Source organism: Zalophus californianus, chromosome 7 (genome assembly GCF_009762305.2).
Source record: "Zalophus californianus isolate mZalCal1 chromosome 7, mZalCal1.pri.v2, whole genome shotgun sequence".
Taxonomy (NCBI): domain Eukaryota; kingdom Metazoa; phylum Chordata; class Mammalia; order Carnivora; family Otariidae; genus Zalophus; species Zalophus californianus.
In genome coordinates this window covers 132949960-132977383 of record NC_045601.1, presented here as the reverse complement: position 1 = coordinate 132977383, position 27424 = coordinate 132949960, and the positions used below count along the sequence as shown (strand labels likewise).

The window sequence follows — 27424 nt, the reverse complement described above, 5'->3', positions numbered from 1 at the left end:
GCATTTCTCAACTACTAAGGGAAAATCCCCCAGGACGTTTTGCAGTTCCAAACCCAGATGGCCCACTCTGGGCAGAAGTCAGGCACACACTTGCGGGTCCCCCATGGCCTCTAGCAGCCTGCCCTGTTCTCCACAGCCAGGAACACCAAGGGATTCGGTTGTTTTCCGTTCCTGAGCTTGGGCAAAATGGAAGGAGGAGCTGCTCTGTCTGAGCACGCCTGCAGTATTAGGAAAAGTTATCTAAAAAGATAGGCTCAAAGCGGTCAGCTTGGCCTTTCGATGCCATGCTAAAGCATGTTTCACAGGCCCACCAAAGATCCTTTATTGTATAAATCTGTTAGGCTCTATATTCACTACAGACTAAGGGCCCGGGTAGAGACAGGAACCCTACCTGTGCAGTAGAACAGTCAACTCGGTATTACCCTGAAGGACAGCTTTCCCCTCTTGCTGAGAGGTGAGGGCTTTAAAAGACAAGTCCTATGTGAGAAGCCTGAGTGCAAATATTCTAGGAGAAGCAATACAATGTCTCCAAAGGACTTCAACTTGATTACCGAGAGATCATCCCAGACCCTATCCTGGAAGGGGTTTGCCTGAGGAGAGAACAGCACTGTGGCTTTCTCCAAAATCCTGCCCAGCACCCACTCCACTATAGACATTCCCCCGTCAAAGTGCAGGAACTCTCAGGTTCTTCAAATTCCACCGGAGACAAAAGGGGTGGCAGGCTAAGAAAGACCTACTTGAACTTGGTCGAGCCATTGTTGGGCAAATCCGGGTTCCAGAGGAGGCTGGAGACTTCAGTCCACAATACAGCCCGTGAAGTAATCGGAGGGGGACAATCTGAAGAGGTTGCATCAGGTTTTCTTTGTGGTACTAATTCCTGAGATGGGGCTTTGGGAAAAAACCACAGAAACAAACAGAATCAACTTGTATTTGTACATATAAATATGTAAGAATGCCCTTTACAAAAATCATGAGTATCAGATCTTGATGGTATTCCTCCTCTAAAGCAACTGTTTTCCATTTGTGTTCTCAAGCACTCCCAGGGGCCCTGGTACAGTGGTTCTCCAACACTTGTCCCCACACCACCAGCAGCAACAGCACCTGAGACCCTGTTAGAAATGCAAAGTCAGGGGCTCTACCCCAAACCCACTGAATCAGAAACTTTGCAGGTGGGGGCCCATGTCTGTCCCCAGCTATTCTGATGAATGAACTCAAGTTTGAGAAACACTGCCTTAGAGGCTTGGGAAGGGGTGAGATGCGAAAATTCATTTGAAACACAAGTTCTGCTGCTTTTTAAAAGGTATGAAAAGGTAAGAAAAAGGTAGGTCTTCTCAACTTTTGGTCAAAATACCGTTTCTATGGGAATGTAAATTCTAACTGAGAGTGGAACCAGGCAGGGGAGACATGTCGTATGACAACAAATAAGATCGAGAGGACATCCAGTCAAAGCAACCTGTGACTTCAAGCACATTTAGTAAATTTTGATCCATCCCTGAGGAATTTTATGAAAGAAAAACAGACAGAGAGAAGGACAATATTTGGATCAATGACACCAAGAGGGTAATTGGCAGGGCTGACCTCTATCTGGTGGGTAAATTGTTGGAAGGACTCAGAATTAAAGGTCTGTAGATCTAGAAAACAGAAAAATAACACATTTATCAAAACTTTATAATCCCTTTGGAAGACAACCTACTGAAATTACAAGTACATTTTCCCTCTGACCTAGCAATCCCAAGTGCAGAAAATTTTAAAACAGTGAGAGTTGCCCATATCCAAATGACATATCTATAGTTGTTCTTTAGATCCCTGTGATTAACAGCAAGAGACTGGAAACAACCTAACTGTCCATCTATGAGGGATGAGATCGATAAACAATGGCACATTCACAATACACTGCACGACAAAAATGGATGTGTGTATGATTCTACCAATAGGACATTCTGGAAGGGACAAAACTATGGGGATGGAAAATATTGGTCACCTGAGCAGGGAGCAGTGAATACATAAAGGGGCATGAGGGGATTTTCAGGGGTGACAGAATTGTCCTACATCTTGATTACGGTGGTGGTTACACGATCGTGTCCGTCAAAACCCATAGAACACTACACTAAAAATGGGTTAATTTTCCTGTATGTGAACTATAAAATAGTTTAAAAATAAAAGTACTGGGCATAGGGTTTCAGTTTTGTAAGATAAAGAGAATTCTGGAGATTGGTTATGCAACAATGTGAATGTATGTACTTAACACTATTAACTGTTGCCCTAAAAATGGTTAAGAGGGTAAATTTTTAGGTTATGTGTATTTTACTACGATTTAAAAAAAAACAAATGAGGGCGCCTGGGTGGCTCAGATGGTTGAGCGTCTGCCTTCGGCTCAGGTCATGATCTCAGCGTCCTGGGATCGAGTCCCGCATCGGGCTCCCTGCTCCTTGGGAGCCTGCTTCTCCCTCTGCCTCTCTCTCTCTCTCTCTCTCTCTGTCTCTCATGAATAAAAAAAAAAAACAAAAAAACAAATGAGGGGCGCCTGGGTGGCTCAGTAGTTAAGCATCTGCCTTCGGCTCAGGTCACGGTCCCGGGGTCCTGGGATCGAGCCCCACATCGGGCTCCCTGCTCCACGGGAAGCCTGCTTCTCCCTCTCCCACTCCCTCTACTTGTGTTCCCTCTCTTGCTGTCTCCCTGTCAAATATATAAATAAAATCTTTAAAAGAAAAGAACAAAGTGATTAAATGTGGTTTGCTGGTTGATTCAGTATTTATAAGCAGATAGCTCACTGACTTCAGAAGTGACGGCTGATACCACCAGGGCAGAGGATATCAAGAGAGGTTAAAAATAAATGTCTAGAAGATGAGGCTCAAAAACCTGTTACTAAAAATTTTTTTAATTTAAAAAAATTAAATAAATAAAAAAATTTTAAAAGCCTATTAGTGCCAAATCAGATTTATTCCACAAATCATTCCAATGTGCAGATCTCACATGCTTAATAAAAAAAAGAGAAGAAAGACATTCTCTCTAACCTTTAATTTTTTCACTTTTTTTTTTTTTAACGTAAGCTCTATGCCTAGCATAGGGCTTGAATTTACAACCCCAAAATCAAGAATTGCATGCTCTACCAACAGACCCAGCCAGGCACCCCAAGACTCTAGAACCTTGACAGACATCTCCAGAATAAATAATGTTGAGGGGGGAAAGCCAGACGCAATAGCGTTTTGTAAGGGAAAGGGAAGGAGATAGAAGTATAAACCACAGTACTGATCTGCATTTGCATTAAAAAAAGGGAAGACTTCCCAATTAATTAGTAAGAAGAGTTGAAGGTTGGGTGGGAAATAGGATGTTTAGAGACAAGAGGAACAGCAGGGATTTTCAATACATGTGTTTGAATGTTGTCTCCAGTGTCCAGGTTCTCCAGCGAAAGACCACAGACACACCTGTAGTTGAGCAAGTTGCAAGGAGAGAGAAACACGCTATGAAGACATGCAGGGTCTCAGGAACAGGGATAGAAAGGGTTTATTACAGGATCGGGGCTTGTGTTAGGAAGGTTAGGGAGGCTTTGTTCTGGACTGCAAGCCGTCAGGAGACAGGATACTTTCGTTATCTAAGTGCATCTTACCTAAAAGGTACAGTGAGTGAAACACAGCTCGAGTTGGGATCAAGAAGCAGCACTCGCTCCTATTAGCCTGTATAGGGGGATGTTGTGTCATTTTTTGTGGTTTAAAAAAATGTTGTTTTTGTCTGGGTTCAGACCTAATTACAGAGTTGTCTTGTTTTTGTGCTGATTCACCATGGTCATGGGGGAGCCTTGTCTGATGTTGGTGTTCTGTGAACACCATGGTCAACAGGAGAACACCAGGGTCCATTGCATAGTGCCAGGACAGAAAAAAATGGAAGCAAACCAAATGTCCATCAACGTATAAAGGGGTAAAAACAAAACAAAACAAAATTAAAAAACTGTGGTTCATCCATACAATGAAATACTATTCCACAATGAAAAGAAAAAACTGTTAATACATGCAAAAACACGGCTGAGTTCTTCAAGTATTATGTAATAGTAACTCGACAGAAGAAAAACCCAGCAGACCCTACCTTACCTGAATGATCAAAATTAACATCACCAGTAATAAGACATACTGACTCCACCTACCTCCTTAGAGGATACAGTAAGAAGGGCAAAACATCACTTCTGTAGTATTTTTCCCCAAAATGCATTAGTTCAATTTAATTATTAAGAATACATCTGACAAACTCCAATTGAGGAAGCAGTCTACAGCAAGATTGGCCAGTACTCTTCAAAAAAATTTACCAAGTTTATGAAAAATAAAGACTGGGCACTTGTCCCAGGTTGCAGACCAAGGAGACATGACAAAGAAATGCACTGTGGCATTCTGGATTGGATTCAAGACACGAAAAGGGACACTAGTGGGAGAAGTGGCAAAACTGAATGAAGTCTGCAAAATTAGCAAATAATACTGTGACAATGTCAATGTCCTGGTTTAGATCCTTGTACTCTAGTTTGGTAAGATGTTAACCTTGGGGAAATTGGATAAATAGTATATGGGAACTCTGTGTACTCTTTTGCAACATTTCTGTTGCAAAATTATTTCAAAGTAATAAAAAATAAAGAAAAGTATTATGCTAAGCCAAAGAAGCCAGAACAAAAAAACCTACATACTATTTGAGACCATTTATACGATATTATAGGTACAGAAATCACATCCAGAAATCATATCCATGGCTTCCAGGGACTGGGGGTTGGGGGAGAGAGGGAGGGCCAGGGAACTCTTTGAAAGCAGTGGAAAATTCTATGTTGTTGTTGTTTTTTAAGATTTTATTTATTTATTTGACAGAGAGAGGGAACACAAGCAGGGGGAGTGGGAGAGGGAGAAGCAGGCCTCCAGCTGAGCAGGGAGCCCGATGTGGGGCTCGATCCCAGGACCCTGATCATGACCTGAGCCGAAGGCAGATGCTTAACGACTGAGCCACCCAGGCGCCCCAAGAAAATTCTATGTCTTTATTTTGTGGTGTTTCAAAAACTCATGGAACTATATAATAAGAAGAATGAAATTTCATAACACGTAAGTTGTATTTCAGTAAACCTCACTTAAAAACAAGAAGCATGTTGGGCGCTTGGGTGGCTCAGTTGGTTAAGCGACTGCCTTCGGCTCAGGTCATGATCCTGGAGTCCCGGGATCGAGTCCCGCATCGGGCTCCCTGCTCGGCAGGGAGCCTGCTTCTCCCTCTGACCCTCTTCCCTCTTGTGCTCTCTGTCTCTCATTCTCTCCTTCTCAAATAAATAAATAAAATCTTTAAAAAAAAAAACAAAAACAAGAAGCATGTTGACAAATTTTCATCATAACTTGTCTCTGCTGTGATCAAAAAGACTAGACAAGAAGCTTGGAATTGAGAAAAAGAGTAGGTTAGAGAAAAATGGTATAGCGCTGGTTTCCAGAACAACCTAGAGGGACAAGATTCTCTAGCTGCCTGGAGTCCTTTCTGCAGAGAAGGAATGCAGGTCAGAGCCGAGGGAAGACCAAAAAAGGCATCTGACTTACCGGCTGCTGGAGGAGAAGGTGGGCTGACTTGGACACATTGGAACCCTGGGGAGCAGCCTGCAGACCGCAACACTGGGGATGCTGGATCATCATGAAGATCACCCCAGTGCCCTGTTTAAAGGACGTGGGGGGAAAATGGCTTGGCGTGATTTTCAACCAGCCTGGGCATCTTAGGCTTTTGACAAACTTCAATTTATTTGGAAAAACTATGATTTGAAACACCTCAGTAAGGAACAAGTGAGGTGTTATGATAGTTTATTTTTTTTAATTATGGAAAAATTTAAACATATACAAAAACCGAACTCTTATGCTTCCATCACCCAGAGTCAATAATTACCAAGAAAAGATTCATTTGAGGATCTCAGATCCATTTGAGGCTTTAAAATACTGTCATAGATGATGATTGTTAAACCTGCACATCTTGATAAAAACTGGGAAAAATAAAGTTCACAATACTGCCTAGCTTGACCAAAACCTTTTTACGTATAGTATAAAGTTACTTACGCTATCATTTTTAGCTTAATATATGCCTTTAGTTATTTCTCTCAAAGATGAAGATGTTTGATTCCACTGCTGCTTTCTAATACTTAAATTTGGAGACATCAGTTTGTTCCAGAAAATGCTTTTCTTCTTCTGTAGGTTTTCAGACGTTTGCAAACTTTCCTACTTACTGTCAAAGACTTCTAGATAACTCCTGAATAAATGGTCATATTTTTTCTCAGACATGAAGGTAGGGTTTTAAAAGTCATTAAGAACTTTAAAGAATGTAAGGAATTAAAATTGAGGCATCAACATAAAGCAACTAGCGATATTGCTCTTTGTCTAAAGTTCTTCTGCAAAAAGGTCTCAGTGATGGGTCTTCTACTGAATAGCTATGAAATGAAGACAAATCTTCATTCTATTCTGAGCATGAGTATTGAATTTGTTGCTAATTATAAACAGTTGTCAAAAATTAGAGAATATTGGGGTGCCGAACTGGCTTATTAGTCGGTAGAGCATGCAACTCTGAATCCCAGGGTTTTGAGTTTGAGCCCCACATTGGGTATAGAAATCAGTTAATAAAATCTTTAGAAAATTTTTTAAAAAATGAGATTAAGGAATTTTTAATTGTATGATTGACAAAATTAGGATGTATTATCTGGGTAAAATGTTACTAATTTTTCATCTAAGTTTTTCTACTCAAAAGTTTTCATTCTTGAGTAGTAAAATTACTTTCACCATAACACTGAACTCAAAATAATAAAGTAGGAAAAAGTATTACTTGCTCATGTTTCAACATTTCCAAAAATCACTAGTTTCTAGATTCTTTGCCTAGGAAATGCAATCACCAAGTATTTCTTGGGAAAACAGCTTTAGTTCTCATGTGAATTATGTCTAATGACACATACATATATAGATGCATGTATCCACACACTCGTGGACTATAATACAATTAAAACACTTTCTAAACATGTATATTATTTGTATTTCAAATCTTTTATCATATTAACTTATTAATTTATTAGTAGAATCTAAATTCTTCGCATCTATCTTAAGTAATGAATCAGAAAATTTCTGGTCTCAAGAAACCATTCCCCTTCCTGTTTTATTAGTGAACACTTCACATTATTTTTTTTAAAGAATGTGGGAAACGTTTTGCTAAATTTTCCATTAATTTAAAAGATGTCTGCAAGTCTTTCAGTGAATGTGCAAACAAAGTAGAGATTAAATACAAAACATCTGGGGCACCTGGGTGGCTCAGTTGGTTAAGCGTCTGCCTTCGGCTCAGGTCATGGGAGGGAGTCTGTTTCTCCCTCCCCTCACTCTCCCTCTGGGTGCTCTCTCTCAAATAAATAAAATCTTTAAAAAGTAATAAAATAAAATCAATACAAAACATTGACATGTTTTTGAACAGTGCCACCTGAAATGTACTCCTAGATCAGAAATGCTCAGAACATAAGACTATTTTCAGATGCTCCCACAAAGTATTTACTGGAAGCATCTCCTGTGCCAACATTTATTTGCTTTTCTGGGGGGTCAGGGTGAGCCGTGGTTCTACCTTCCACAAGCTTACAGTCCTGTTCAAGAGGAAAAGCAAATTTCTCTAGCAGCACAGGCCACCACTGTGCTGATTCAGTGGATCATTCCATTACTCTGCCTTTTATCTTCAGGGTGGGCAGACAGACGACAGGGGAGAAAATAAACTCATTCAGCAAACAGTCATTGGGAGCTTTCTGGGTGTAGGGCTGGTTCCCCCAAACACAGGAGCTTACTCTGGGTGAATGGCAGTCCCCTGTTTAACCAGACTTTTGAAATCACCTACTGAATTAGAGAAAAAGAAAAATGTCTATGTTCCCTGTGGCACCCTACCAATTCTGAAAAATATAGTAAATGAAAGGTTATATCAGGAATTCGAGATTAAAAAAAAAAACTTTAGGAAAAACAGTGATTTAAAATAGGAACTGCAAAAACTTACACAAATACCTTTTTAACCCCTCTGAGCTAAGTAAGCGCAATGTACCAGTCCCCTGCCATGAACACGGACACACTCATTCCCTCTCTCCCCTCTACCAACTGCTCTTGTCAAGGCTACCAGAGACCTCTATCCACCTTGCTAAACCCAATGGTCGTCTGGATCCTCCTTCTTGGCCATGTCCAGCCTCTGACCCCCTTGATCACCTCTCCAGCAAACATTCGCTTCTTCTGGTTCCCCAACACCGCGCTTTCCAGGTTTTCCTCCTACCTCTCTGGGTCTCCCATCCTCCCAGGGTTCCAGACTGCATGCCCCCTCCAATGTCCAACAAACGGCTCCCACCTCACACAGCCCCACCTGAGCTTCGGAACCTTCCCCACACCTTCTCCCCGCAAAGCCTTAGGCATCTTCTTGAACCTGACCTCTCCCTTTCACGGCTCACACTCCACAGCCCGGCTGGTCCGCAAGTTCTGAGGGCTGCACCTTTCCACTCCGTCCCTGCTCCGGCCCCTCCTCCCACGCCCGCAGCCACCAGCCCGGCCACCATCATCAGCCACTCGGGCTGCTGCCAGTGGCCACACTGGCTCCACTGAGACGGGACGCTCCGCTCAGAGCCCTCCCGCGGCTCCCCCTTCACAGCGGCCTACGAGGCCCACCTGCTCCGGCCGCGTGACTTTGGAACCTCGCTTCCTGCCCCCTCCCTCGTCTCTCGGGCGGCAGCTGCCCCGCAGGCTATGCCCGGACAAGACCGGGGCTCGGGGCTCCGCACGTGCCGCTGCCCAGCCCTCCGGAGGGGGGAGCTCTTCCCGCAGAAGCGGGGTGCGCTCCCCTCCCCCTCGCTCTCCCGCCCGTCAAGGACTCAGGAAGGGGGGAGCGCGCATGCGCCGGCCGGCACCGCCCCTGCCCCGTCCCGTCCCGTCCCGCGGAGGTCCCAGTCGCGGACGGTGCGCGTGCTGAGCCGGGCGCCCCGGGCTGGAGCCGAGGAAGGCCGCCGGGCCCTCGGGCCGCGAGAGACGCACCTGCAGGAGGCGGGAACGGCGGCGGCCCTGGCGCGGGGGCGGGCCGGGCCGCAGGGGGAGGGGCGGGCCGGCCCGCCTGCCCCGCTGCAGCGGCCCCTGCCGGAGACCCAGCGTGGCGGCGCTGGCGAACCCCGCGGGCCACCCCCCCGCTCCTGGCTCCTGTCTGTGCCCCAGCGACGGTTGCTTTGCGGGCCAGCGGAGCGGGGCAGGGGACGGTGTCTTGCTGCGTCTTTGTGAGCATCCCTCATATGTCGTGCTTTTCTGTTTGAGCCCGCAGCTGGCTTACACAACTTAAGGACAGAGCATTTCAAATGTTGGGGCAGCTCTCCCTGAAACGCTATTTCCGGTGATGGTTCGTTGGGTTCCCAGGCGTCCCCACTGTGATCTTTACCTGCGTGTCCGAAGGGAAGAGTCTGAGGGTCTCTAGGTCTCGGTGACCCATGTGGCTCCACGTGTCTCATTCCCCTTAAAATTGCTCTTTCTCAGTTTTGATTCAGGCTTGCCACCTGCACTACTTTTCCTACAGTGGAATTGCTCGTGGGCATGCTGATGGATCTGAACGGGAGATGCTCCGAGAATTTGGGAACAAAAAATGTTACCTCAACATTTGTTTTCCCGTCTCAAACCTCAACCACTTCCTAGTTTGGCTGGAAATTCAGCCCACTTTGGAAACCCCTCTTGTTCCTGTAGGCTGTACCAGCCCCTCAGGGAGTTGGGGAGTCCAAAGATATTGGAGGGGGGGGACACCTGTGTGGCTCAGTCCTTAGATATCTGCCTTCAGCTCAGGTCATGATCCCAGGGTCGTGGGACGGAACCCCCGCATCCCTCTCCCATTCCGCCCCCGCCCCCCCCCCCCGCCCGCTTGTGTTCCCTCTCTTGCTGTCTCTCTCTCTCAAATAAATACATGAATGAATGAATAGAATCTTTAAAAAAAAAGCTATTGGAGGAGGGCCTCACATCTGGCTGACTTTTCCCTAACATATATATGGCACAGACATTGTGATGGACACTTTTAAGAACTTAACACACTTAGCCAATTTAAATCTTCCCCACCACTTGATAAAAGTGGTACTGTAATCCCCACTTTACAGGTGGGGAAACTGAAGCCCCGGGAGGTCAAGTAACTGTCCAGGGCAGAAAAGCTGTTGATAGAGCTAGGATTTGAACCTAAGTGATTTGGCTCCAGACGAAAAGATCCAGGCTACCACATCTACTGCCTCTCATTAAGGTGCTGGTCGACTGCTTTTTGTGCATGAGAGATTAGTCATGAGGTGTTCATCTTTCCCTTCATTCAGACACTGGAGTGCAGGGAGAGTTGGGGGGGCCCAGTGCCCCTCACTACAACCTTCCCTGGTCTGAAGGCCCGACATGTAGCCCTTTGCCACCACCCACAAGTTCAGCCACCTCTGAGGCATGGCATTTCATCAAGGTCCCAGAGTCTACTACCTACAACTCCCTGCCACACCACCCCTCCACTCCATTCCCTTCTTCCAGGCTTGGAACAGCTGACCCTTCCTCTTGAAGCATCAGCCACCCGCCTCTCCATCTTTCAAGCAACTCCAGCTTAATTTCTTGATGGCCTTGTTCTTCCAAAACAGCGACTGTCCCCTCTTCCTGGAACGTTCTTTCCCCATTCCCTCCAGAGTAACTCCTTTCATCCTTCCGGTCTCAGCTCACTTGTCCCTTCCTCAAGGAAACTTTCTTTGACCCCAGCTCTCCCTAACCCCCCATTAGGTGAGATCCCTTGTTCCTGATACAGGATCCAACAACAGCAGAGCAGCTATCCCAGGGAAGACTTCAAATGTATTTCTGTTTATTTGATTACATTTTCTCTCTCCCACCAGGCTGTAAGCTTCCCTGAAGATGACCTTTTAGTCTCTGGTTGCTCACCAGGGAATTTCCAGTCCCTCACAGTGCCTGACAGTGGATACCCAATTTATTAAAGCATTTAATATATGTTACATGAATAAATGAGCAACCTCGAAGGAAAGCAGCCTAGAATTCAGAGGATAATGGCTTGGCTATCTTTACCAAAATGAAGAAGTAAATTTCTTTTTTTCTTATGTTGCTTATGAGTCTCTAGCAACACAAAACAAACCAAAAATAAACAAGCAAAAGCAGTTTATCCATAACTCACCCTGTTGACAGAGGTTTTCCTGGCATAACCAAGAAGGTGATATAGGAGTTGAGGAGCACATATGCTGGGAGGTACTGCTTATTGCCTCCCTCCCTCTGGTGAGATTCAGACATGCCAAACTTTACCTCTGGGAAGAAAATCTCCCAAACCTGACTTTTTTATCCTCTCAGAGTCACTCACTTTGCTGATTATCGTGCTGCCCCTCAGGGGTAGACTGCCCTCTTTAAGCCCCCGGTACAAATGCAAATGGGGACGTAAACATCTAGGCTGGGTGTCCTTTACTGATTGACTGATTTTGACATACTTAGAAGAAGGCTAACACTTCCCAAGGGTTTTACTCAATACTGAGGGAGAACAGCAAGAAAATAGACATCAAGAATGCAAACCTAGAGGAGATATACACACAATCGAGAAATTGTGCAAAATCCCAGGCCCACTAGATTCTCCTATCTGCCATCTCCCAGCTCCAGCCTGTTTCCACAATAACACACCAAGGCAAGATTCAGCCCCATGCCCCCAGTCCACCAGCCCCATGCATCTTGGGCCCTTCATGAAACAAGAGACCAAGGCCGTCTCTGCCCAGGTTCTTCAGGATTCAGTATGAGGCTAGAGGACTGGTTAACACCAAGAATGACCCTGTCCTAAGAGGGATCTGGCACACACAGCATCCAAAGGCTGTGGCTCTCTCCTCTGTTAGCTGGTTGGCCCATTTGCACATAATATGGGCTCATATGATACAGCAACAATGCACACAGCTCAAGCTTAAGAAATAAAATTAACACAAATAACTGAGCTGTGAGCGGTGGAAGATAGGAAATGGGGGGTGTAGGAGTTTGCATGCTCTGCGGTGAGGGAAGCTAGGTCATAGGGAAAGGCTACATCAGACAGCAATCTGGAGCAGTGAGGACTCAATCTTTTGGTAGTTGGATTGGCGGGGTGTAGGGGAGTCGGTACCCTTATTCTTTATGTATGTGATTATTAATAAAAGGAAACCTCACTAAAGTAGAGTCCAGAGGATAGAAGGGAGAGCCTTACCACTCAACATCAACTACAGGAAGTGTTGTCAATGTCAGGCCCCAACAGAAGGATGGCCAATAGTCATCAATTACCAGCCCCAACAAGGAAAAGGTGTACATTGCATCTCCTACAAGAAATCCACTGGCCCTGCAACCCAGCCATTGAGAACATTTCATCACCCTGAACTCTTGCTTTTGTCCTATGGACTTTCGTTCAGAATAATCATTCCCAGCTTCTTCCTTCTCCATAAAATAATGTTTTCTCCCCCTCCCTTTTGTTGGACTTGCCTGTGGTTTGGCGGCAGCTTGCGTGTCCTGAATTGCAATTCTCTGCTTCTACTCCTGAATAAACCCATTTTTGCTGGTAAAATAACTGTTTTGTTTTTAAGGTTAACACATCCAAGAGCCCTGTTCTTTCTTTCCATGTTTAAAAACTGTACTTTTTTTGTTTGTGTTTTGTTTTGTGGATGCAATACCTTTTATCTTTTTAAAGCCATTGGAAGAATGGCAGTGTGTCCCAGTGGCCCCACTCAAAGGGAATTTCCCAGTTGGGTCTTTTCACTTCCGCCTTGATCTGCAGAGGTAGTTCTCCTTTCGTGCCTCCCTCTACCTGAGATCAGGTATCCCTGTTCTCCACACTTACAAGTGCTTCCTACTGAACAGACAACTGTTCCCACTTATTGAGAAGCGGGAGGAGTGGGTTAGGTGGGGAAGGTCCAGGCTCGAGGACATCTCTCCCCTTTACCCTGCTCCTTGGTCTCCAGATACTTCAAGGATAAGGATCAAAGTCCCAGCAGCGTCCAGATGCCCATTCTTCCTTTTGCGGGAGACTGTAGAGTGTGGGGGGTTCATTTAGCCAAAGTTCCCCTGACGTAATCAAGGCCCCCTCAGTTTCTGCCTCTTGGCAGGCTTGAACCTCTGCTGGCTGAGGCCATCTCTCCCCTGGCAGAAAGCCCACGAAACAGGACCCTTTCCAAGAAAACCACCAGCCAACTCCCCTTCCATGGGGCCATATCCAGCCCATGAAAAATGTGTATAAATCCTTTCCCTGCCAAGCCCTAGAAATGAAGGCATTCCTGCACAACCCTCTTTGTTGTGCCACCTCAAGCCTGTCTAGTCCCATCTTCTCACCTTCGGGCTTTCTCAGGAATATACCGAGTATCAGTCCCAAATCTGTCCAGCAACAGGGCACACAGGTCAAGCTCTCTGGGTGCTTACTGAAGCGCCGTCCTCAGTTGGCTGGAGGTGAGGACAGACTCCCCTGTGCTCCCCCATGATGGTACAGGAAAGACACCTACATTTTAACAACTATACCCAAATAATGCCTTTCCTTCTATACGCCTGAGGGTGGGTAAGGGGCTGATGATGCATAACAGTAACAAAAGCTGACATTCACCGAGCTTTCCGTCAAGTACCAGCCTCTGTTCTGAACACTTCGCATGGATTATGAACTCCTTGAATCCTCACGATGACCCCGTCAGTGGGTGCTTTGATTATCTTCTTTTTACAGATAAGGAAACCAAAGCACAAAAAAGTCAGCTGATCTGCCCAAGATCACAAGCTAGTAAGGGCAGAGTCAAGATTTGGACCCAGACATTCTAGCACCTGCACCCAGGCTGTTGGCCACTGTGCCCCTCTACACGTGAATGGTCTAGCACCTCTCTTTGAAAAGGTGGGGGTGTTTGTTAGCTACTTTGTCCTCGACCTTCTGAACTTAGCCAAAAGCTTGAGACAACCAGAAACCTTGCAATTAGTACCTTGATACATCCATGATTAGTGTGTGTGTGTGTGTGTGTGTGTGTGTGTGTGTGGTGTATGTTTTCTTTTCATCTGCTCCTTACACTGTACTATTTTTCCTGACTTGCTTTTCTCTGTTTTGGTCTGTCTTTCATGTTGAAGACTTTCCTCAAATATCTGGTGATCCTTGACTATCTGTTCATAAATAAGACTCTAAAAATGTGATCAGATACTTAAGGTGTGGGAGGAGGAAGACGTGTCCACCATTGGACCTCACTGTAGGGCCACTGGATAAGGACAGAGCTAGTTCACTTGGGGGCGCAGGGGACAAAAATGTCCATCTCTGAGGTCTTTGGGTCTTTTAAAGAAGACTTATATAGCATCCGGCTGGTAGAGGATATTTTCCTACCTGCCAGAGATTTTTGCTGGATTGTGTAAGAATGCTTGGGGTGCAGGGGGAGGGGGAGGACTTAATATTTAGAATATTAAAATTTCAGAATCCTTTCTCTGAATCCTCTCTTGTTTTCTCTTTTTTTTTTTAGTACAGTACCCCCCCCCCCCCCGGTTCTGCTTAGAATCCTTGAGTTCTCCCCAAGTCTGGTGCAATTTTTCCAAAGAATAAACCTTTTGCCTTGTGCAAGGGGTAGGAGGGGGGAGGGTGGGAAAGAGACCAAAGAGGAGAGCGGGGAGGGGAGAGATGTTCGGGATGGTTCCTTTTACAAACTTTCAATCAGTCCCCCTGGTTTCAGTCCCAACATTTAGCCCCACCTTTCCTGCTCCCTGGTACCTCAAATTCCTAAGCCCTCCAGAGCCTGTGGCATGAACCAGTAAATCAGCTTTCTTCCCGGCTGCAAGCCTTGGGCAGACGTCTGCATGCAGCTTTCTCAGGTCCAGTCATCTATTCCTCCAGCATCTTCCCATTGCTCCCAAATTTGTTACTATTTCTTTTTTTTTTTAAAGATTTTTTATTTATTTATTTGAGAGAGAGAGAATGAGAGAGAGAGAGAGCACATGAGAGGGGGGAGGGTCAGAGGGAGAAGCAGACTCCCCGCCGAGCAGGGAGCCCGATGTGGGACTCGATCCCGGGACTCCAGGATCATGACCTGAGCCGAAGGCAGTCGCTTAACCAACTGAGCCACCCAGGCGCCCTGTTACTATTTCTTATCTCCTGTTTTCCCCCCAAATCTCTTTGATCGAGTGAGTTTACACTCTTTCTTGTTTTGTTTTTCCTTTACTGCCATCTTGGAGCGGTCTCAGGGGGAAATGAAGAGTAAAGAGCTCTTCATTCTACAGCACCTAACTGGAAGCTTCCCTCACCATTCCTTTCACAATTGTCCTTGATGGCCTCCCTATGGATTTTAGAAAAACCTGCCCATGCCTAAAAGCCAAGTTGTCTTGGTATTTTTTAAAAAGATTTTATTTATTTATTTATTTGACAGAGAGAGAGAGAGCACAAGCAGGTGGAGCAGCAGAGAGAGAAGGAGGCTCCCTGCTGAGCAAGGAGCCAGATGCGGGACTCGATCCCAGGACCCTGGGATCATGACCTGAGCCAAAGGTAGATGCTTACCCCACTGAGCCACCCAGGCGCCCCTCTATTGGTATTTTTTAAGAGATCAAGTTAAATTTATAAACTAATTTAGGGGGAATTGACAAATTTATGATGTTGAGTTTTCCTACTCAAAAAAAGTATAGAATTAATTTAAAAACACATATGCACCCTTATGTTTATTGCAGCATTATTTACAATAGTCAAGATATGGAAGCAACCCAAGCGTCCATTGATAGATGAATGGATAAAGAAGATGTGATTATCTATCTAGATAGATAGATAGGGCGCCTGGGTGGCTCAGTCGGTTAAGTGTCTGCCTTCGGCTCAGGTCATGATCCCAGGGAACTGGGATCGAGTGTCCGCATGGGGCTCCCTGCTCATCGGGGAGTCTGCTTCTCTCTCTGCCCCTCCCCCAACTCATGCGCCCGCATTCGCTCTCTCAAAAAAAAATAAATAAAATCTTTAAAAAAAGATTGTATTTAAAATAATAATAATAATAATAATATTGTAATAACCCTGTATGGTAACAGATGGTAATTAGACTTATCGTGGTGAGCACTGCAATGTGTATATAACTGTTGAATCAATACGTTGTCACCTGAAATTAATATAATATTGTATGTTAACTATATGTCAACTAAAAAAAGGCATCTTTTAAATCTTTCTCTGTAGTTTGCTTCTCTTTTTCTCTCTCTCAAATAAATAAAATCATTTTTAAAAAAGGCATTCTATTAAGTATAAGGTGTATTACAGGGTGATAATTTCCATTTCTCTAATGAATAACTATGCTGAGCATTTTTCCATGTCCTTATTTGCTATCTTAATCTGTTGGGTGAAGTGTCTGTTCAAATATTTTGCCTATTTTTTTTAATTGGGTTGTTTTCTTATTATTAAACTGTGAATTTCCTTAGCCAGGTATTTGTTTTGCAAATATTTTCTCTGTTACTTGTCTCTTCATTTTCTTACAGGCCTCTTTCAAGGAACAGAGGTTTTTAAGTTCTGATGAAGTCCAGTTTATAAAAAAAAATACATGACTTATGATTTGATTTTTGTGCCCTAAGTAATCTTTGCCTAAAGAGAAATCACAAAGATTTTCTTCTGTGTTTTCCTCTAGAAGTGCCTTGTCGTATATGGTAACCACGAGTCAAATGTGGCTACTTAAATTTGAATTAATAAAAATGTAATTAAATAAAATTAACAATTCCATTTCTTAGCCACATTAGTCACATTTCAAGGGCTTAATAGCCGCATGTGGCTACTGGCTATTATATTGAACGTTACAGGATAATAAAACATTTTCATCATTACAGAAAGTTCTATTGAAAAATGTTGCCGTAGAAGTTTAGTAGGTTTGGGCTTTGCATTTAGATCTGTGATCCATTTTGATCTTACTCCTGGGTATTTCAAGAGAAATGGAAACATAAGTCCACAGAAGTACCTCAAGGCTAATGTTTATAGCAGCTGTATTTTTAATCACTAAAACCTGGAAACAACCCAAATATCCATCAACTGTGAATGGATAAACAAACTGTGGTACAGCCTTACAAGGAGATACTCCTCAGCAATAAAAAGGAGCAAATGAATAACTTATGCAACCATAGGGAGGAATCTCGAAAGCATTATGTAAAGGGGGGGAAAAAAAAGCCAAACTCAAAAGGCTACTTACTGTATGGTTCTATTGATATCATACTCTGGAATAGGAAAACTGTAGGCATAAGACACTAGATCAGGTGCCAGAGGACTGGGGTGGAGTAAGAGATTGATTACAAAGATGCATGATTTTACAATAAGCACTTATTATCTCACAGTTTCTGTAGGTCGGGAATTTGGCAGCAGCTTAGTTCTGTGGTTCTGGCTCCAATCTCCCAGCTAAGAGGTCAGCTAGAGCTGCTATTATGTGAAGACTTGGCTGGAGCTTGTGGATCTTCATGCTGAGCTGTTCCTGTATTCGGGACGTATAGAAACTGTGAGACAATAAATGTTTGTATTAAGCCACTGTTTTGGGTTCATTTGTTACATGGAGATAGACAAGAAATACACGTATCAATGGCAGAGAGAAAATGGGAAGGGCCCAAATCAAGAGAAATAACTTAGAATCTGTAGGGATTTGGTAGGACAGATAGCCTCTCACCTCCAAGCTCAGCTGGGAATCACTAAGGCAGGGGACAAGGTGTTCAACTGGACTGGGTTAAAGAGGGGTTCCTCTGATATTTTTGGACACAGAGAAGGAAAGTTAGGCAGAGGGTAAGAAGCAAGTAATTGTCACTCTTGGGACTTCCCATGCACCCAGGCTTCACCCAGTTCCCGAGTCCTTTGCATTTGCTTCATGCGCTCCGTAATGGATGTGCATGGTAGAGTGGAGTACCAAGAAAGTCATATCTGGTGAACTGGCAGGGGAATGGGAGCTCAAAAGAAGGAAGAGCAATAAATGCAGAGCTTCTGAGAGTGAATTCATTTTTTTTTTAAGATTTTATTTATTTGAGAGAGAGGGAGAAGCAGACTCCCTGCTGTGCAGAGAGCCCGATGTGGGACTCGATCCTAGGACTCTGGGATCATGACCTGAGCCAAAGGCAGACGCTTAACCAACTGAGCCACCCAGGTGCCTGAGAGTGAATTCATTCTAAGGGAAGAAAAACTCAGGCATGCTGAGCAGGACTCAGCAACAAGACTAAGGTTTGGAGGAGAGCAATGGTTTCAGGTAGAGCACAGTGGACATTACATGAGCCTGCCTCAGCCCCTTCCCCTTGAGAAATAGGTGCTCTAAAGAGGGACGAGCTTGTGTAAAATTAAAGCATTCAGCTCATTAAACTCTGTGATGCCTGGGGCTAAGGGTCTTTCCTGGAGGCCTCTAAGAATGTAAGCCAAGAAGAGCCGTGTTCAAAAGTCATTACGCATTACATGGGAGAAATGACATGTGAACAATCCAAGGACTGTGACTCCCATTACATGGGAGAAATGACATGTGAACAATAAGTAGACTATTAAGTGGTGGGTGGGGCTGACTCGTCTTGCTGAAATGAGCAGTGGCATGAAGGAGCTTGGAGATATCTACAAATATAAAAAAGAAGACAAACAACAAACACTTTGAAAAAACAACAACCCTGGGACACTGTAGTTATACAGGGGTGTGGGCTATTTAACTAACAAAATAAGTGTCTAAGTAGTAAAGTGACCTTATTTGTACCCTCAGCTGGTGAGGTCTGGGGACCTATAATTGCAGTTATAGAAGAATAGTGGTCTGTTTCTTAATTGCAAGCCACAGAAACCAATTCTGGCTAGTTTAATTAGAAAAATGATTTTACTGGAGCACCTCGGTGGCTCAGTCAGTTAAGCGTCCAACTCTTGATTTCAACTCAAGTTATGATCTCACGGTTGTGGGATTGAGCCCCACATCGGGCACCACCGGGCTCCGCGATGGGTGTGGAGCCTGTTTGGAATTCTCTCTGTCCCTCTCCCTCTGCCTCTCCTGCCTCCCATATGCATGCACGCTCTCTCTCTCTCTCTCTCTGATAATAATAATAATAATAATAAAGAAAAGAAAAGAGAAATGATTTTATTTAAAAACGTATTAGATAAATAACCATAACTACAATAATTTAGGTAAGATAAAGAGATCATAAAACATGGGGAGGGAGGAAGAAAGTAAAAATGTAGAGCTCTAGAATACATTTGAACAAGTTGTTATTCACTTAAAATAGACTGTTATAAATGTAAGTTGCTTTATGTAAGCCTCTGGCAACCACAAAGGAAAAACATACAGCAAATATACAAGATACAAGATATTCCTTTCTTTTTAGAAAGGAATCTAAGCATACCACAGAAAAGCATCTTATCACAAAGGAAGAGAGCAAGAAAAGAAGAAAGGAACAAAACAGCCAGAAAACACTTAATAAAATGGTAATAAGTCCATACCAATCAACAATTACTTTAAGTATAAATGGACTAAATTCCCCAATCAAAAGACATAGAGTGGATGAATAGACTAAAACAAACAAACAAACAAACAAACAAGACCCAACTAACTATATGCTGCCTTTAAGAGACTCCCTTTAGCTTTAAGGACATATACAGACTGAAAGTGAGGGATGGAAAATGCTGTTCCACGCGAATGGAGGCCAAAAGAAAGCTGGAGCAGCTATATTTATATCAGACAAAATAGACTTTAAGCCAAAGACTGTAATAGGAGACAAAGAAGGACATTATATGTCCTTGACAGAGGTGTCAATCCAACAAGAGGATATAACATTTGTAAACACTAATGCACCCAATATAGGAGTACCTAACTATATAAAGCAAAGGGACTGACCTTAAGGGAGAAATAGACCAAAAAAACAATAATAACAGAGGACCTTAATATCCTACTTTCTTCATCCAGATAGAAAATCAATAAGGAAGCATGGGACTTAAATGACAAATTAGTCCAGATGGACTTAACAGTCTTGTACAGAACATTCCACTCAAAAGCAGCAGAATACATAATCTTCTCAAGTCCATGGAACATTCTCCACAATAGATCTTACAATAGGCCACAAAACAAGTCTCAGTAAGTTGAAGAAGACTGAAAACATACCAAGCATTTTTTTTTTCTGACCACAATGATATGAAACTAAAATCAATTATAAGAAGAAAACTGGAAAATTCACAAATATGTGGTGATTAAGCAACATGCTATTAAACAACCAATGGATCAAAGAAAAATCAGAAGAGAAATTTTAAAAAAAAGTCTTGAGACAAAGGAAAATGAAAACATAACATACCAAAATTTATGGGATGTAGTATAAGCAGCTCTAAGTAGCGGAGGGGAGTTCATACCACTAAATGCTTATATTAAGATCCAGGAAAGATGGGTGCCTGGGTGGCTCAGATGGTTAAGTGTCCGCCTTTGGCTCAAGTCATGATCCCAGAGTCCTGGGATCGAGTCCCGCATCGGGCTCCCTGCTCAGTGGGGAGCCTGCTGCTCCCTCTGCCTCTGTTTTGCTCTCTCTCTGTCTCTCATGAATAAATAAATAAAATCTTAAAAAAAAAAAGAAACAGGAAAGATCACAAATAAACAACCTAATTTTATACCTGAAGGAACAAGAAGAACAAACTAAGCCCAGAGGTAGTAGAAAGAAGGAAATACCATAGATCAGAGTAAAAATAAATGAAAAAAAAAAAAAGTTTAGGACCAGATGGTTATATTCACTGGTACATTCTATGAAACATTTAAAGAATTAATACCAGGGCGCCTGGGTGGCTCAGATGGTTAAGCGTCTACCTTTGGCTCAGGTCATGATCCCAGGGTCCTGAGATCGAGTCCCGCATCGGGCTCCCTGCTCCTTGGGAGGCTGCTTCTCTCTCTCTCTCTCTCTCTCCCTCTCTCTCCCCCTCTGTCTCTCATGAATAAATAAATAAAATATTTAAAAAAATAAAAAATAAAAAAAATAAAGAATTAATACCAATCCATGGGGCACCTGAGTGGCTCAGTCGGTTAAGTGTCTGACTTCAGCTCAGGTCAAGATCTCAGGGTCCTGGGATTGGGCCCCACATTGGGCTCCCTGTTCAGCAGGGAGTCTGCTTGTCCCTCTCCCTCTCCCTCTGCTCCTCCCCATGCTCATGCTCTCTCTGTGTCTCTCAAATGAATAAATAAAAAAATTTTTTAAAAAGGGAATTAATACCAATCCTCATGTGCTTCCAAAAAATAGAAGAGGAGGAAATACCCCCAAATTCATTTTATCAGGCCAGCATTATGCTGATAGTGAAACTAGAAAAGGACACTGTAGGAAAAGAAATTACTGGCCGATATCCCTAATGAACATAAATGCAAAAATCTTAAAAAAATATTAGCACACTGAATTCAATGACACGTTCAAAGGATCACATACCATCATCAAGTGAGATTTATTCCAAGGATGCAAGGATGGTTCAACATCCACAAGTCAATCAATGTGATATACCACATTAGCAAAATGAGGATAAAAATCATATGACCATCTCAATAAATGCAGAAAAAACATTTGACAAAATTCAATGTCCATTCATGATAAAATTCTCAATAAAGTGGGTATAGAGGGAACACACCTCAATATCATAAAGGCCATATATGACAAGCCCATTGCTAACATCATAGTCACCAGTGAAAAGTTGAAAGCTTTTCCTCTAAGATCAGGAACAAGATAAGGATGCTCACCCACGCCACTTTTATTCAACATAGTACTGGAAGTCTTAGCCAGAACAATTAGGCAAGAAAAATAAAAGGCATCCAAATCAGAATGAAAGAAGTAAATCTGTCTCTATTTATAGATAAAATGATATTGTATACAGAAAACCCTAAAGACTATCAAAATAACAGATAAATGTATTCAGTAAAGTTGCAGGATACAAAATCAATATGCAAAACTCAGCTGCATTTCTTTTTTTAAATTTTTTTATTGTTATGTTAATCATCATATATTACATCATTAGTTTTTGATGTAGTGTTCCATGATTCATTGTTTGTGCATAACACCCAGTGCTCCATGCAGAATGTGCCCTCTTTAATACCCACCACCAGGCTAACCCATCCCCCTGCCCTCCTCCCCTCTAGAACCCTCACTTTGTTTTTCAGAGTCCATCGTCTCTCATGGTTCATCTCCCCCTCCGACTTACTCCCCTTCATTCTTCCCCTCCTGCTATCTTCTTCTTTTTCTTTTTTCTTAACATATATTGCATTATTTGTTTCAGAAGTACAGATCTGTGATTCAACAGTCTTGCACAATTCACAGTGCTCACCATAGCACATACTCTACCCAATGTCTATCACCCAGCCACCCCATCACTCCCACCCCCCACCACTCCAGCAACACTCAGTTTGTTTCCTGAGATTAAGAATTCCTCATATCAGTGAGGTCATATGATACATGTCTTTCTCTGATTGACTTATTTCACTCAGCATAACACCCTCCAGTTCCATCCACGTCGTTGCAAATGGCAAGATCTCATTCCTTTTGATGGCTGCATAATATTCCATTGTGTATATATACCACTTCTTCTTTATCCATTCATCTGTCGATGGACATCTTGGCTCTTTCCACAGTTTGGCTATTGTGGACATTGCTGCTATAAACATTGGGGTGCACGTACCCCTTCGGATCCCTACATTTGTATCTTTGTGGTAAATACCCAGTAGTGCAATTGCTGGATCATAGGGTAGCTCTATTTTCAACTGTTTGAGGAACCTCCATACTGTTTTCCAGAGGGGTTGCACCAGCTTGCATTCCCACCAACAGTGTAGGAGGGTTCCCCTTTCTCCACATCCCCGCCAACATCTGTCGTTTCCTGACTTGTTCATTTTAGCCATTCTGACTGGTGTGAGGTGGTATCTCATTGAGGTTTGTTTGTTTTTTGTTTTTTATTTTTTAATTGTTATGTTAATCACCATACATTACATCATTAGTTCTTGATGTAGTGTTCCATGATTCATTGTTGTGCATAACACCCAGTGCTCCACGCAGAACGTGCCCTCCTAATACCCATCACCAGGCTAACCCATCCCCCCACCCCCCTCCCCTCTAGAACCCTCACTTTGTTTTTCAGAGTCCATCATCTCTCATGGTTCGTCTCCCCCTCCGACTTACTCCCCTTCATTCTTCCCCTCCTGCTATCTTCTTCTTTTTCTTTTTTCTTAACATATGTTGCATTATTTGCTTCAGAAGTACAGATCTGTGATTCAACAGTCTTGCACAATTCACAGCGCTCACCATAGCACATACCCTACCCAATGTCTATCACCCCGCCACCCCATCCCTCCCACCCCCACCACTCAGCAACACTCGGTTTGTTTCCTGAGATTAAGAATTCCTCATATCAGTGAGGTCATATGATACATGTCTTTCTCTGATTGACTTATTTCACTCAGCATAACACCCTCCAGTTCCATCCACGTCGTTGCAAATGGCAAGATCTCATTCCTTTTGATGGCTGCATAATATTCCATTGTGTATATATACCACCTCTTCTTTATCCATTCATCTGTCGATGGACATCTTGGCTCTTTCCACAGTTTGGCTATTGTGGACATTGCTGCTATAAACATCGGGGTGCACATACCCCTTCGGATCCCTACATTTGTATCTTTGCGGCAAATATCCAGTAGTGCAATTGCTGGATCATAGGGTAGCTCTATTTTCAACTGTTTGAGGAACCTCCATACTGTTTTCCAGAGTGGCTGCACCAGCTTGCATTCCCACCAACAGTATAGGAGGGTTCCCCTTTCTCCACATCCCCGCCAACATCTGTCGTTTCCTGACTTGTTAATTTTAGCCATTCTGACTGGTGTGAGGTGGTATCTCATGGAGGATTTGATTTGGATTTCCCTGATGCCGAGCGATGGTGAGCACTTTTTCATGTGTCTGTTGGCCATTTGGATGTCTTCTTTGGAAAAATGTCTGTTTATGTCTTCTGCCCATTTCTGGATTGGATTATTGGTTCTTTGGGTGTTGAGTTTGATAAGTTCTTTATAGATTTTGGATACTAGCCCTTTATCTGATATGTCATTTGCAAATATTTTCTCCCATTCTGTTGGTTGTCTTTTGGTTTCGTGGACTGTTTCTTTTGCTGTGCAAAAGCTTTTTATCTTGATGAAATCCCAAGAGTTCATTTTTGCCCTTGCTTCCCTTGCCTTTGGTGATGTTTCTAGGAAGAAGTTGCTGTGGCTGAGGTCGAAGAGGTTGCTACCTGTGTTCTCCTTTAGGATTTTGATGGACTCCTGTCTCACGTTTAGGTCTTTCAACCATTTGGAGTCTATTTTTGTGTGTGGTGTAAGGAAATGGTCCAGTTTCATTCTTCTGCATGTGGCTGTCCAATTTTCCCAACACCATTTGTTGAAGAGACTGTCTTTTTGCCATTGGACGTTCTTTTCTGCTTTGTCAAAGGTAAGTGGACCATAGAGTTGAGGGTCCATTTCTGGGCTCTCTGTTCCGTTCCATTGATCTATGTGTCTGTTTTTGTGCCAGTACCATACTGTCTTGATGATGACAGCTTTGTAATAGAGCTGGAAGTCCGGAATTGTGATGCCGCCAGCTTTGCTTTTCTTTTTCAACATTCCTCTGGCTATTCGGGGTCTCTTCTGGTTCCATACAAATATTAGGATTATTTGTTCCATTTCTTTGAAAAAAAGTGGATGGTATTTTGATGGGGATTGCATTGAATGTGTAGATTGCTCTAGGTAGCATTGACATCTTCACAATGTTGGTTCTCCCAATCCATGAGCATGGAACGTTTTTCCATTTCTTTGTGTCTTCTTCAATTTCTTTCATGAGTATTTTATAGTTTTCTGAGTACAGATCCTTTGCCTCTTTGGTTAAATTTATTCCTAGGTATCTTATGGTTTTGGGTGCAATTGTAAATGGGATCGACTCCTTGATTTGTCTCTCTTCTGTCTTGTTGTTGGTGTATAGGAATGCCACTGATTTCTGTGCATTGATTTTATAGCCTGCTACTTGACTGAATTCCTGTATGAGTTCTAGCAGTTTTGGGGTGGAGTCTTTTGCGTTTTCCACATACAGTATCATATCATCTGCAAAGAGTGAGAGTTTGACTCCCTCTTTGCTGATTTGGATGCCTTTGATTTCTTTTTGTTGTCTGATTGCTGTGGCTAGGACTTCTAATACTATGTTGAATAGCAGTGGTGAGAGTGGACATCCCTGCCGCTTTCCTGACCTTAGGGGAAAAGCTCTCAGCTTTTCCCCATTGAGAATGATATTCGCTGTAGGTTTTTCATAGATGGCTTTTATGATATTGAGGTATGTACCCTCTATCCCTATACTCTGAAGAGTTTTGATCAAGAAAGGATGCTGTACTTTGTCAAATGCTTTTTCCGCATCTATTGAGAGGATCATATGATTCTTGTTCTTTCTTTTGTTAATGTATTGTATCACATTGATTGATTTGCAGATGTTGAACCATCCTTGCAGCCCAGGGATAAATCCCACTTGGTCGTGGTGAATAATCCTTTTAATGTACTGTCGGATCCTATTGCCTAGTATTTTGGTGAGAATTTTTGCATCCATGTTCATCAAGGATATTGGTCTGTAATTCTCCTTTTTGATGGGGTCTTTGTCTGGTTTTGGGATCAAGGTAATGCTGGCCTCATAAAATGAATTTGGAAGTTTTCCTTCCATTTCTATTTTTTGGAACAGTTTCAGGAGACTAGGTATTAATTCTTCTTTAAATGTCTGATAGAATTCCCCTGGGAAGCCATCTGGCCCTGGGCTTTTGTTTCTTGGGAGGTTTTTGATGACTGTGTCAATTTCCTTAGTGGCTATAGGTCTGTTCAGGTTTTCTATTTCTTCCTGGTTCAATATTGGTAGTTGATACATCTCTAAGAATGCACCCATTTCTTCCAGGTTATCTAATTTGCTGGCATAGAGTTGCTCATAATATGTTCTTATAATTGTGTGTATTTCTTTGGTGGTGGTTGTGATCTCTCCTCTTTCATTCATGATTTTGTTGATTTGGGTCATTTCTCTTTTCTTTTTGATAAGTCTGGCCAGGGGTTTATCAATCTTGTTAATTCTTTCAAAGAACCAGCTCCTAGTTTCGTTGATCTGTTCTACTGTTCTTTTGGTTTCTAGTTCATTGATTTCTGCTCTGATCTTTATTATTTCTCTTCTCCTGCTGGGTTTAGGCTTTATTTGCTGTTCTTTCTCCAGCTCCTTTAGGTGTAGGGTTAGGTTGTGTATTTGAGACCTTTCTTGTTTCTTGAGAAAGGCTTGTATTGCTACATATTTCCTCTCAGGACTGCCTTTGCTGTATCCCAAAGATTTTGAACAGTTGTGTTTTCATTTTCATTGGTTTCCATGAATTTTTTTAATTCTTCTTTAATTTCCTGGTTGACCCATTCATTCTTTAGTAGGATGCTCTTTAGCCTCCATGTATTTGAGTTCTTTCTGACTTTCCTCTTGTGATTGAGTTCTAGTTTCAAAGCATTGTGGTCTGAAAATATGCAGGGAATGATCCCAATCTTTTGGTACCGGTGGAGACCTGATTTGTGACCTAGCATGTGATCAATTCTGGAGAATGTTCCATGGGCACTAGAGAAGAATGTGTATTCCGTTGCTTTGGGATGGAATGTTCTGAATATGTCTGTTGAAGTCCATTTGGTCCAGTGTGTCATTTAAAGTCTTTATTTCCTTGTTGATCTTTTGCTTAGATGATCTGTCCATTTCAGTGAGGGGGGTGTTAAAGTCCCCCACTATTATTGTATCGTTGTCCATGTGTTTCTTCGCTTTTGTTATTAATTGCCTTATATAATTGGCTGCTCCAATGTTAGGGGCATAGACATTTACAATTGTTAGATCTTCTTGTTGGATAGACCCTTTAAGTAGGATATAGTGTCCTTCCTCATCTCTTATTACAGTCTTTGTTTTAAAATCTAATTTGTCTGATATAAGGATTGCCACCCCAGCCTTCTTTTGGTGTCCATTAGCATGGTAAATGGTTTTCCACCCCCTCACTTTCAATCTGGGGGTGTCTTTGGGTCTAAAATGAGTCTCTTGCAGACAGCATATTGATGGGTCTTGTTTTTTAATCCAATCTGATAGCCTGTGTCTTTTGATTGGGGCATTTAGCCCATTTACATTCAGGGTAACTATTGAAAGCTATGAATTTAGTGCCATTGTATTGCCTGTAAGGTGACTGTAACTGTATATCCTCTGTGTTCCTTTCTGATCTATGCTGCTTTTAGGCTCTCTCTTTGCTCAGAGGACCCCTTTCAATATTTCTTGGAGGGCTGGTTTCGTGTTTGCAAATTCCTTTAGTTTTTGTTTGTCCTGGAAGCTTTTTATCTCTCCTTCTATTTTCAATGACAGCCTAGCTGGATATAGTATTCTTGGCTGCATATTTTTCTCGTTTAGTGCTCTGAAGATATCTTGCCAGTCCTTTCTGGCCTGCCAGGTCTCTGTGGATAGGTCTGTTGCCAATCTAATATTTCTACCATTGTAGGTTACAT

At 42.8% G+C, this 27424-nt stretch overlaps 1 protein-coding gene across 17 annotated transcripts in view; it reads right to left on the bottom strand.

Annotated features, from left to right (window-relative positions):
- The window catches only part of SIRT5 (sirtuin 5), a 35938-nt gene extending 26875 nt beyond the window's left edge, over positions 1-9063 (bottom strand). For 2 of the 17 annotated variants that reach the window (XR_003521670.1, XR_003521671.1), the window contains exons 1-3: positions 8655-8920; positions 1579-1631; positions 738-888 (exon numbers count right to left, since the gene is read on the bottom strand). Coding sequence is in view for 15 of the 17 variants with exons in the window: in XM_027603503.1 (XP_027459304.1) it covers positions 738-852 (115 nt within the window). In the remaining 2 variants the exon portion in view is untranslated. Of the gene's footprint in view, positions 1-737; positions 889-1578; positions 1632-5546; positions 5658-6050; positions 6168-8420; positions 8625-8654; positions 8961-9017 lie in introns of those variants that run through there. The other 15 variants (XM_027603503.1, XM_027603502.1, XM_027603504.1 and 12 more) reach the window with 15 other exon arrangements.
- Between the last annotated feature and the right edge of the window lie 18361 nt (positions 9064-27424).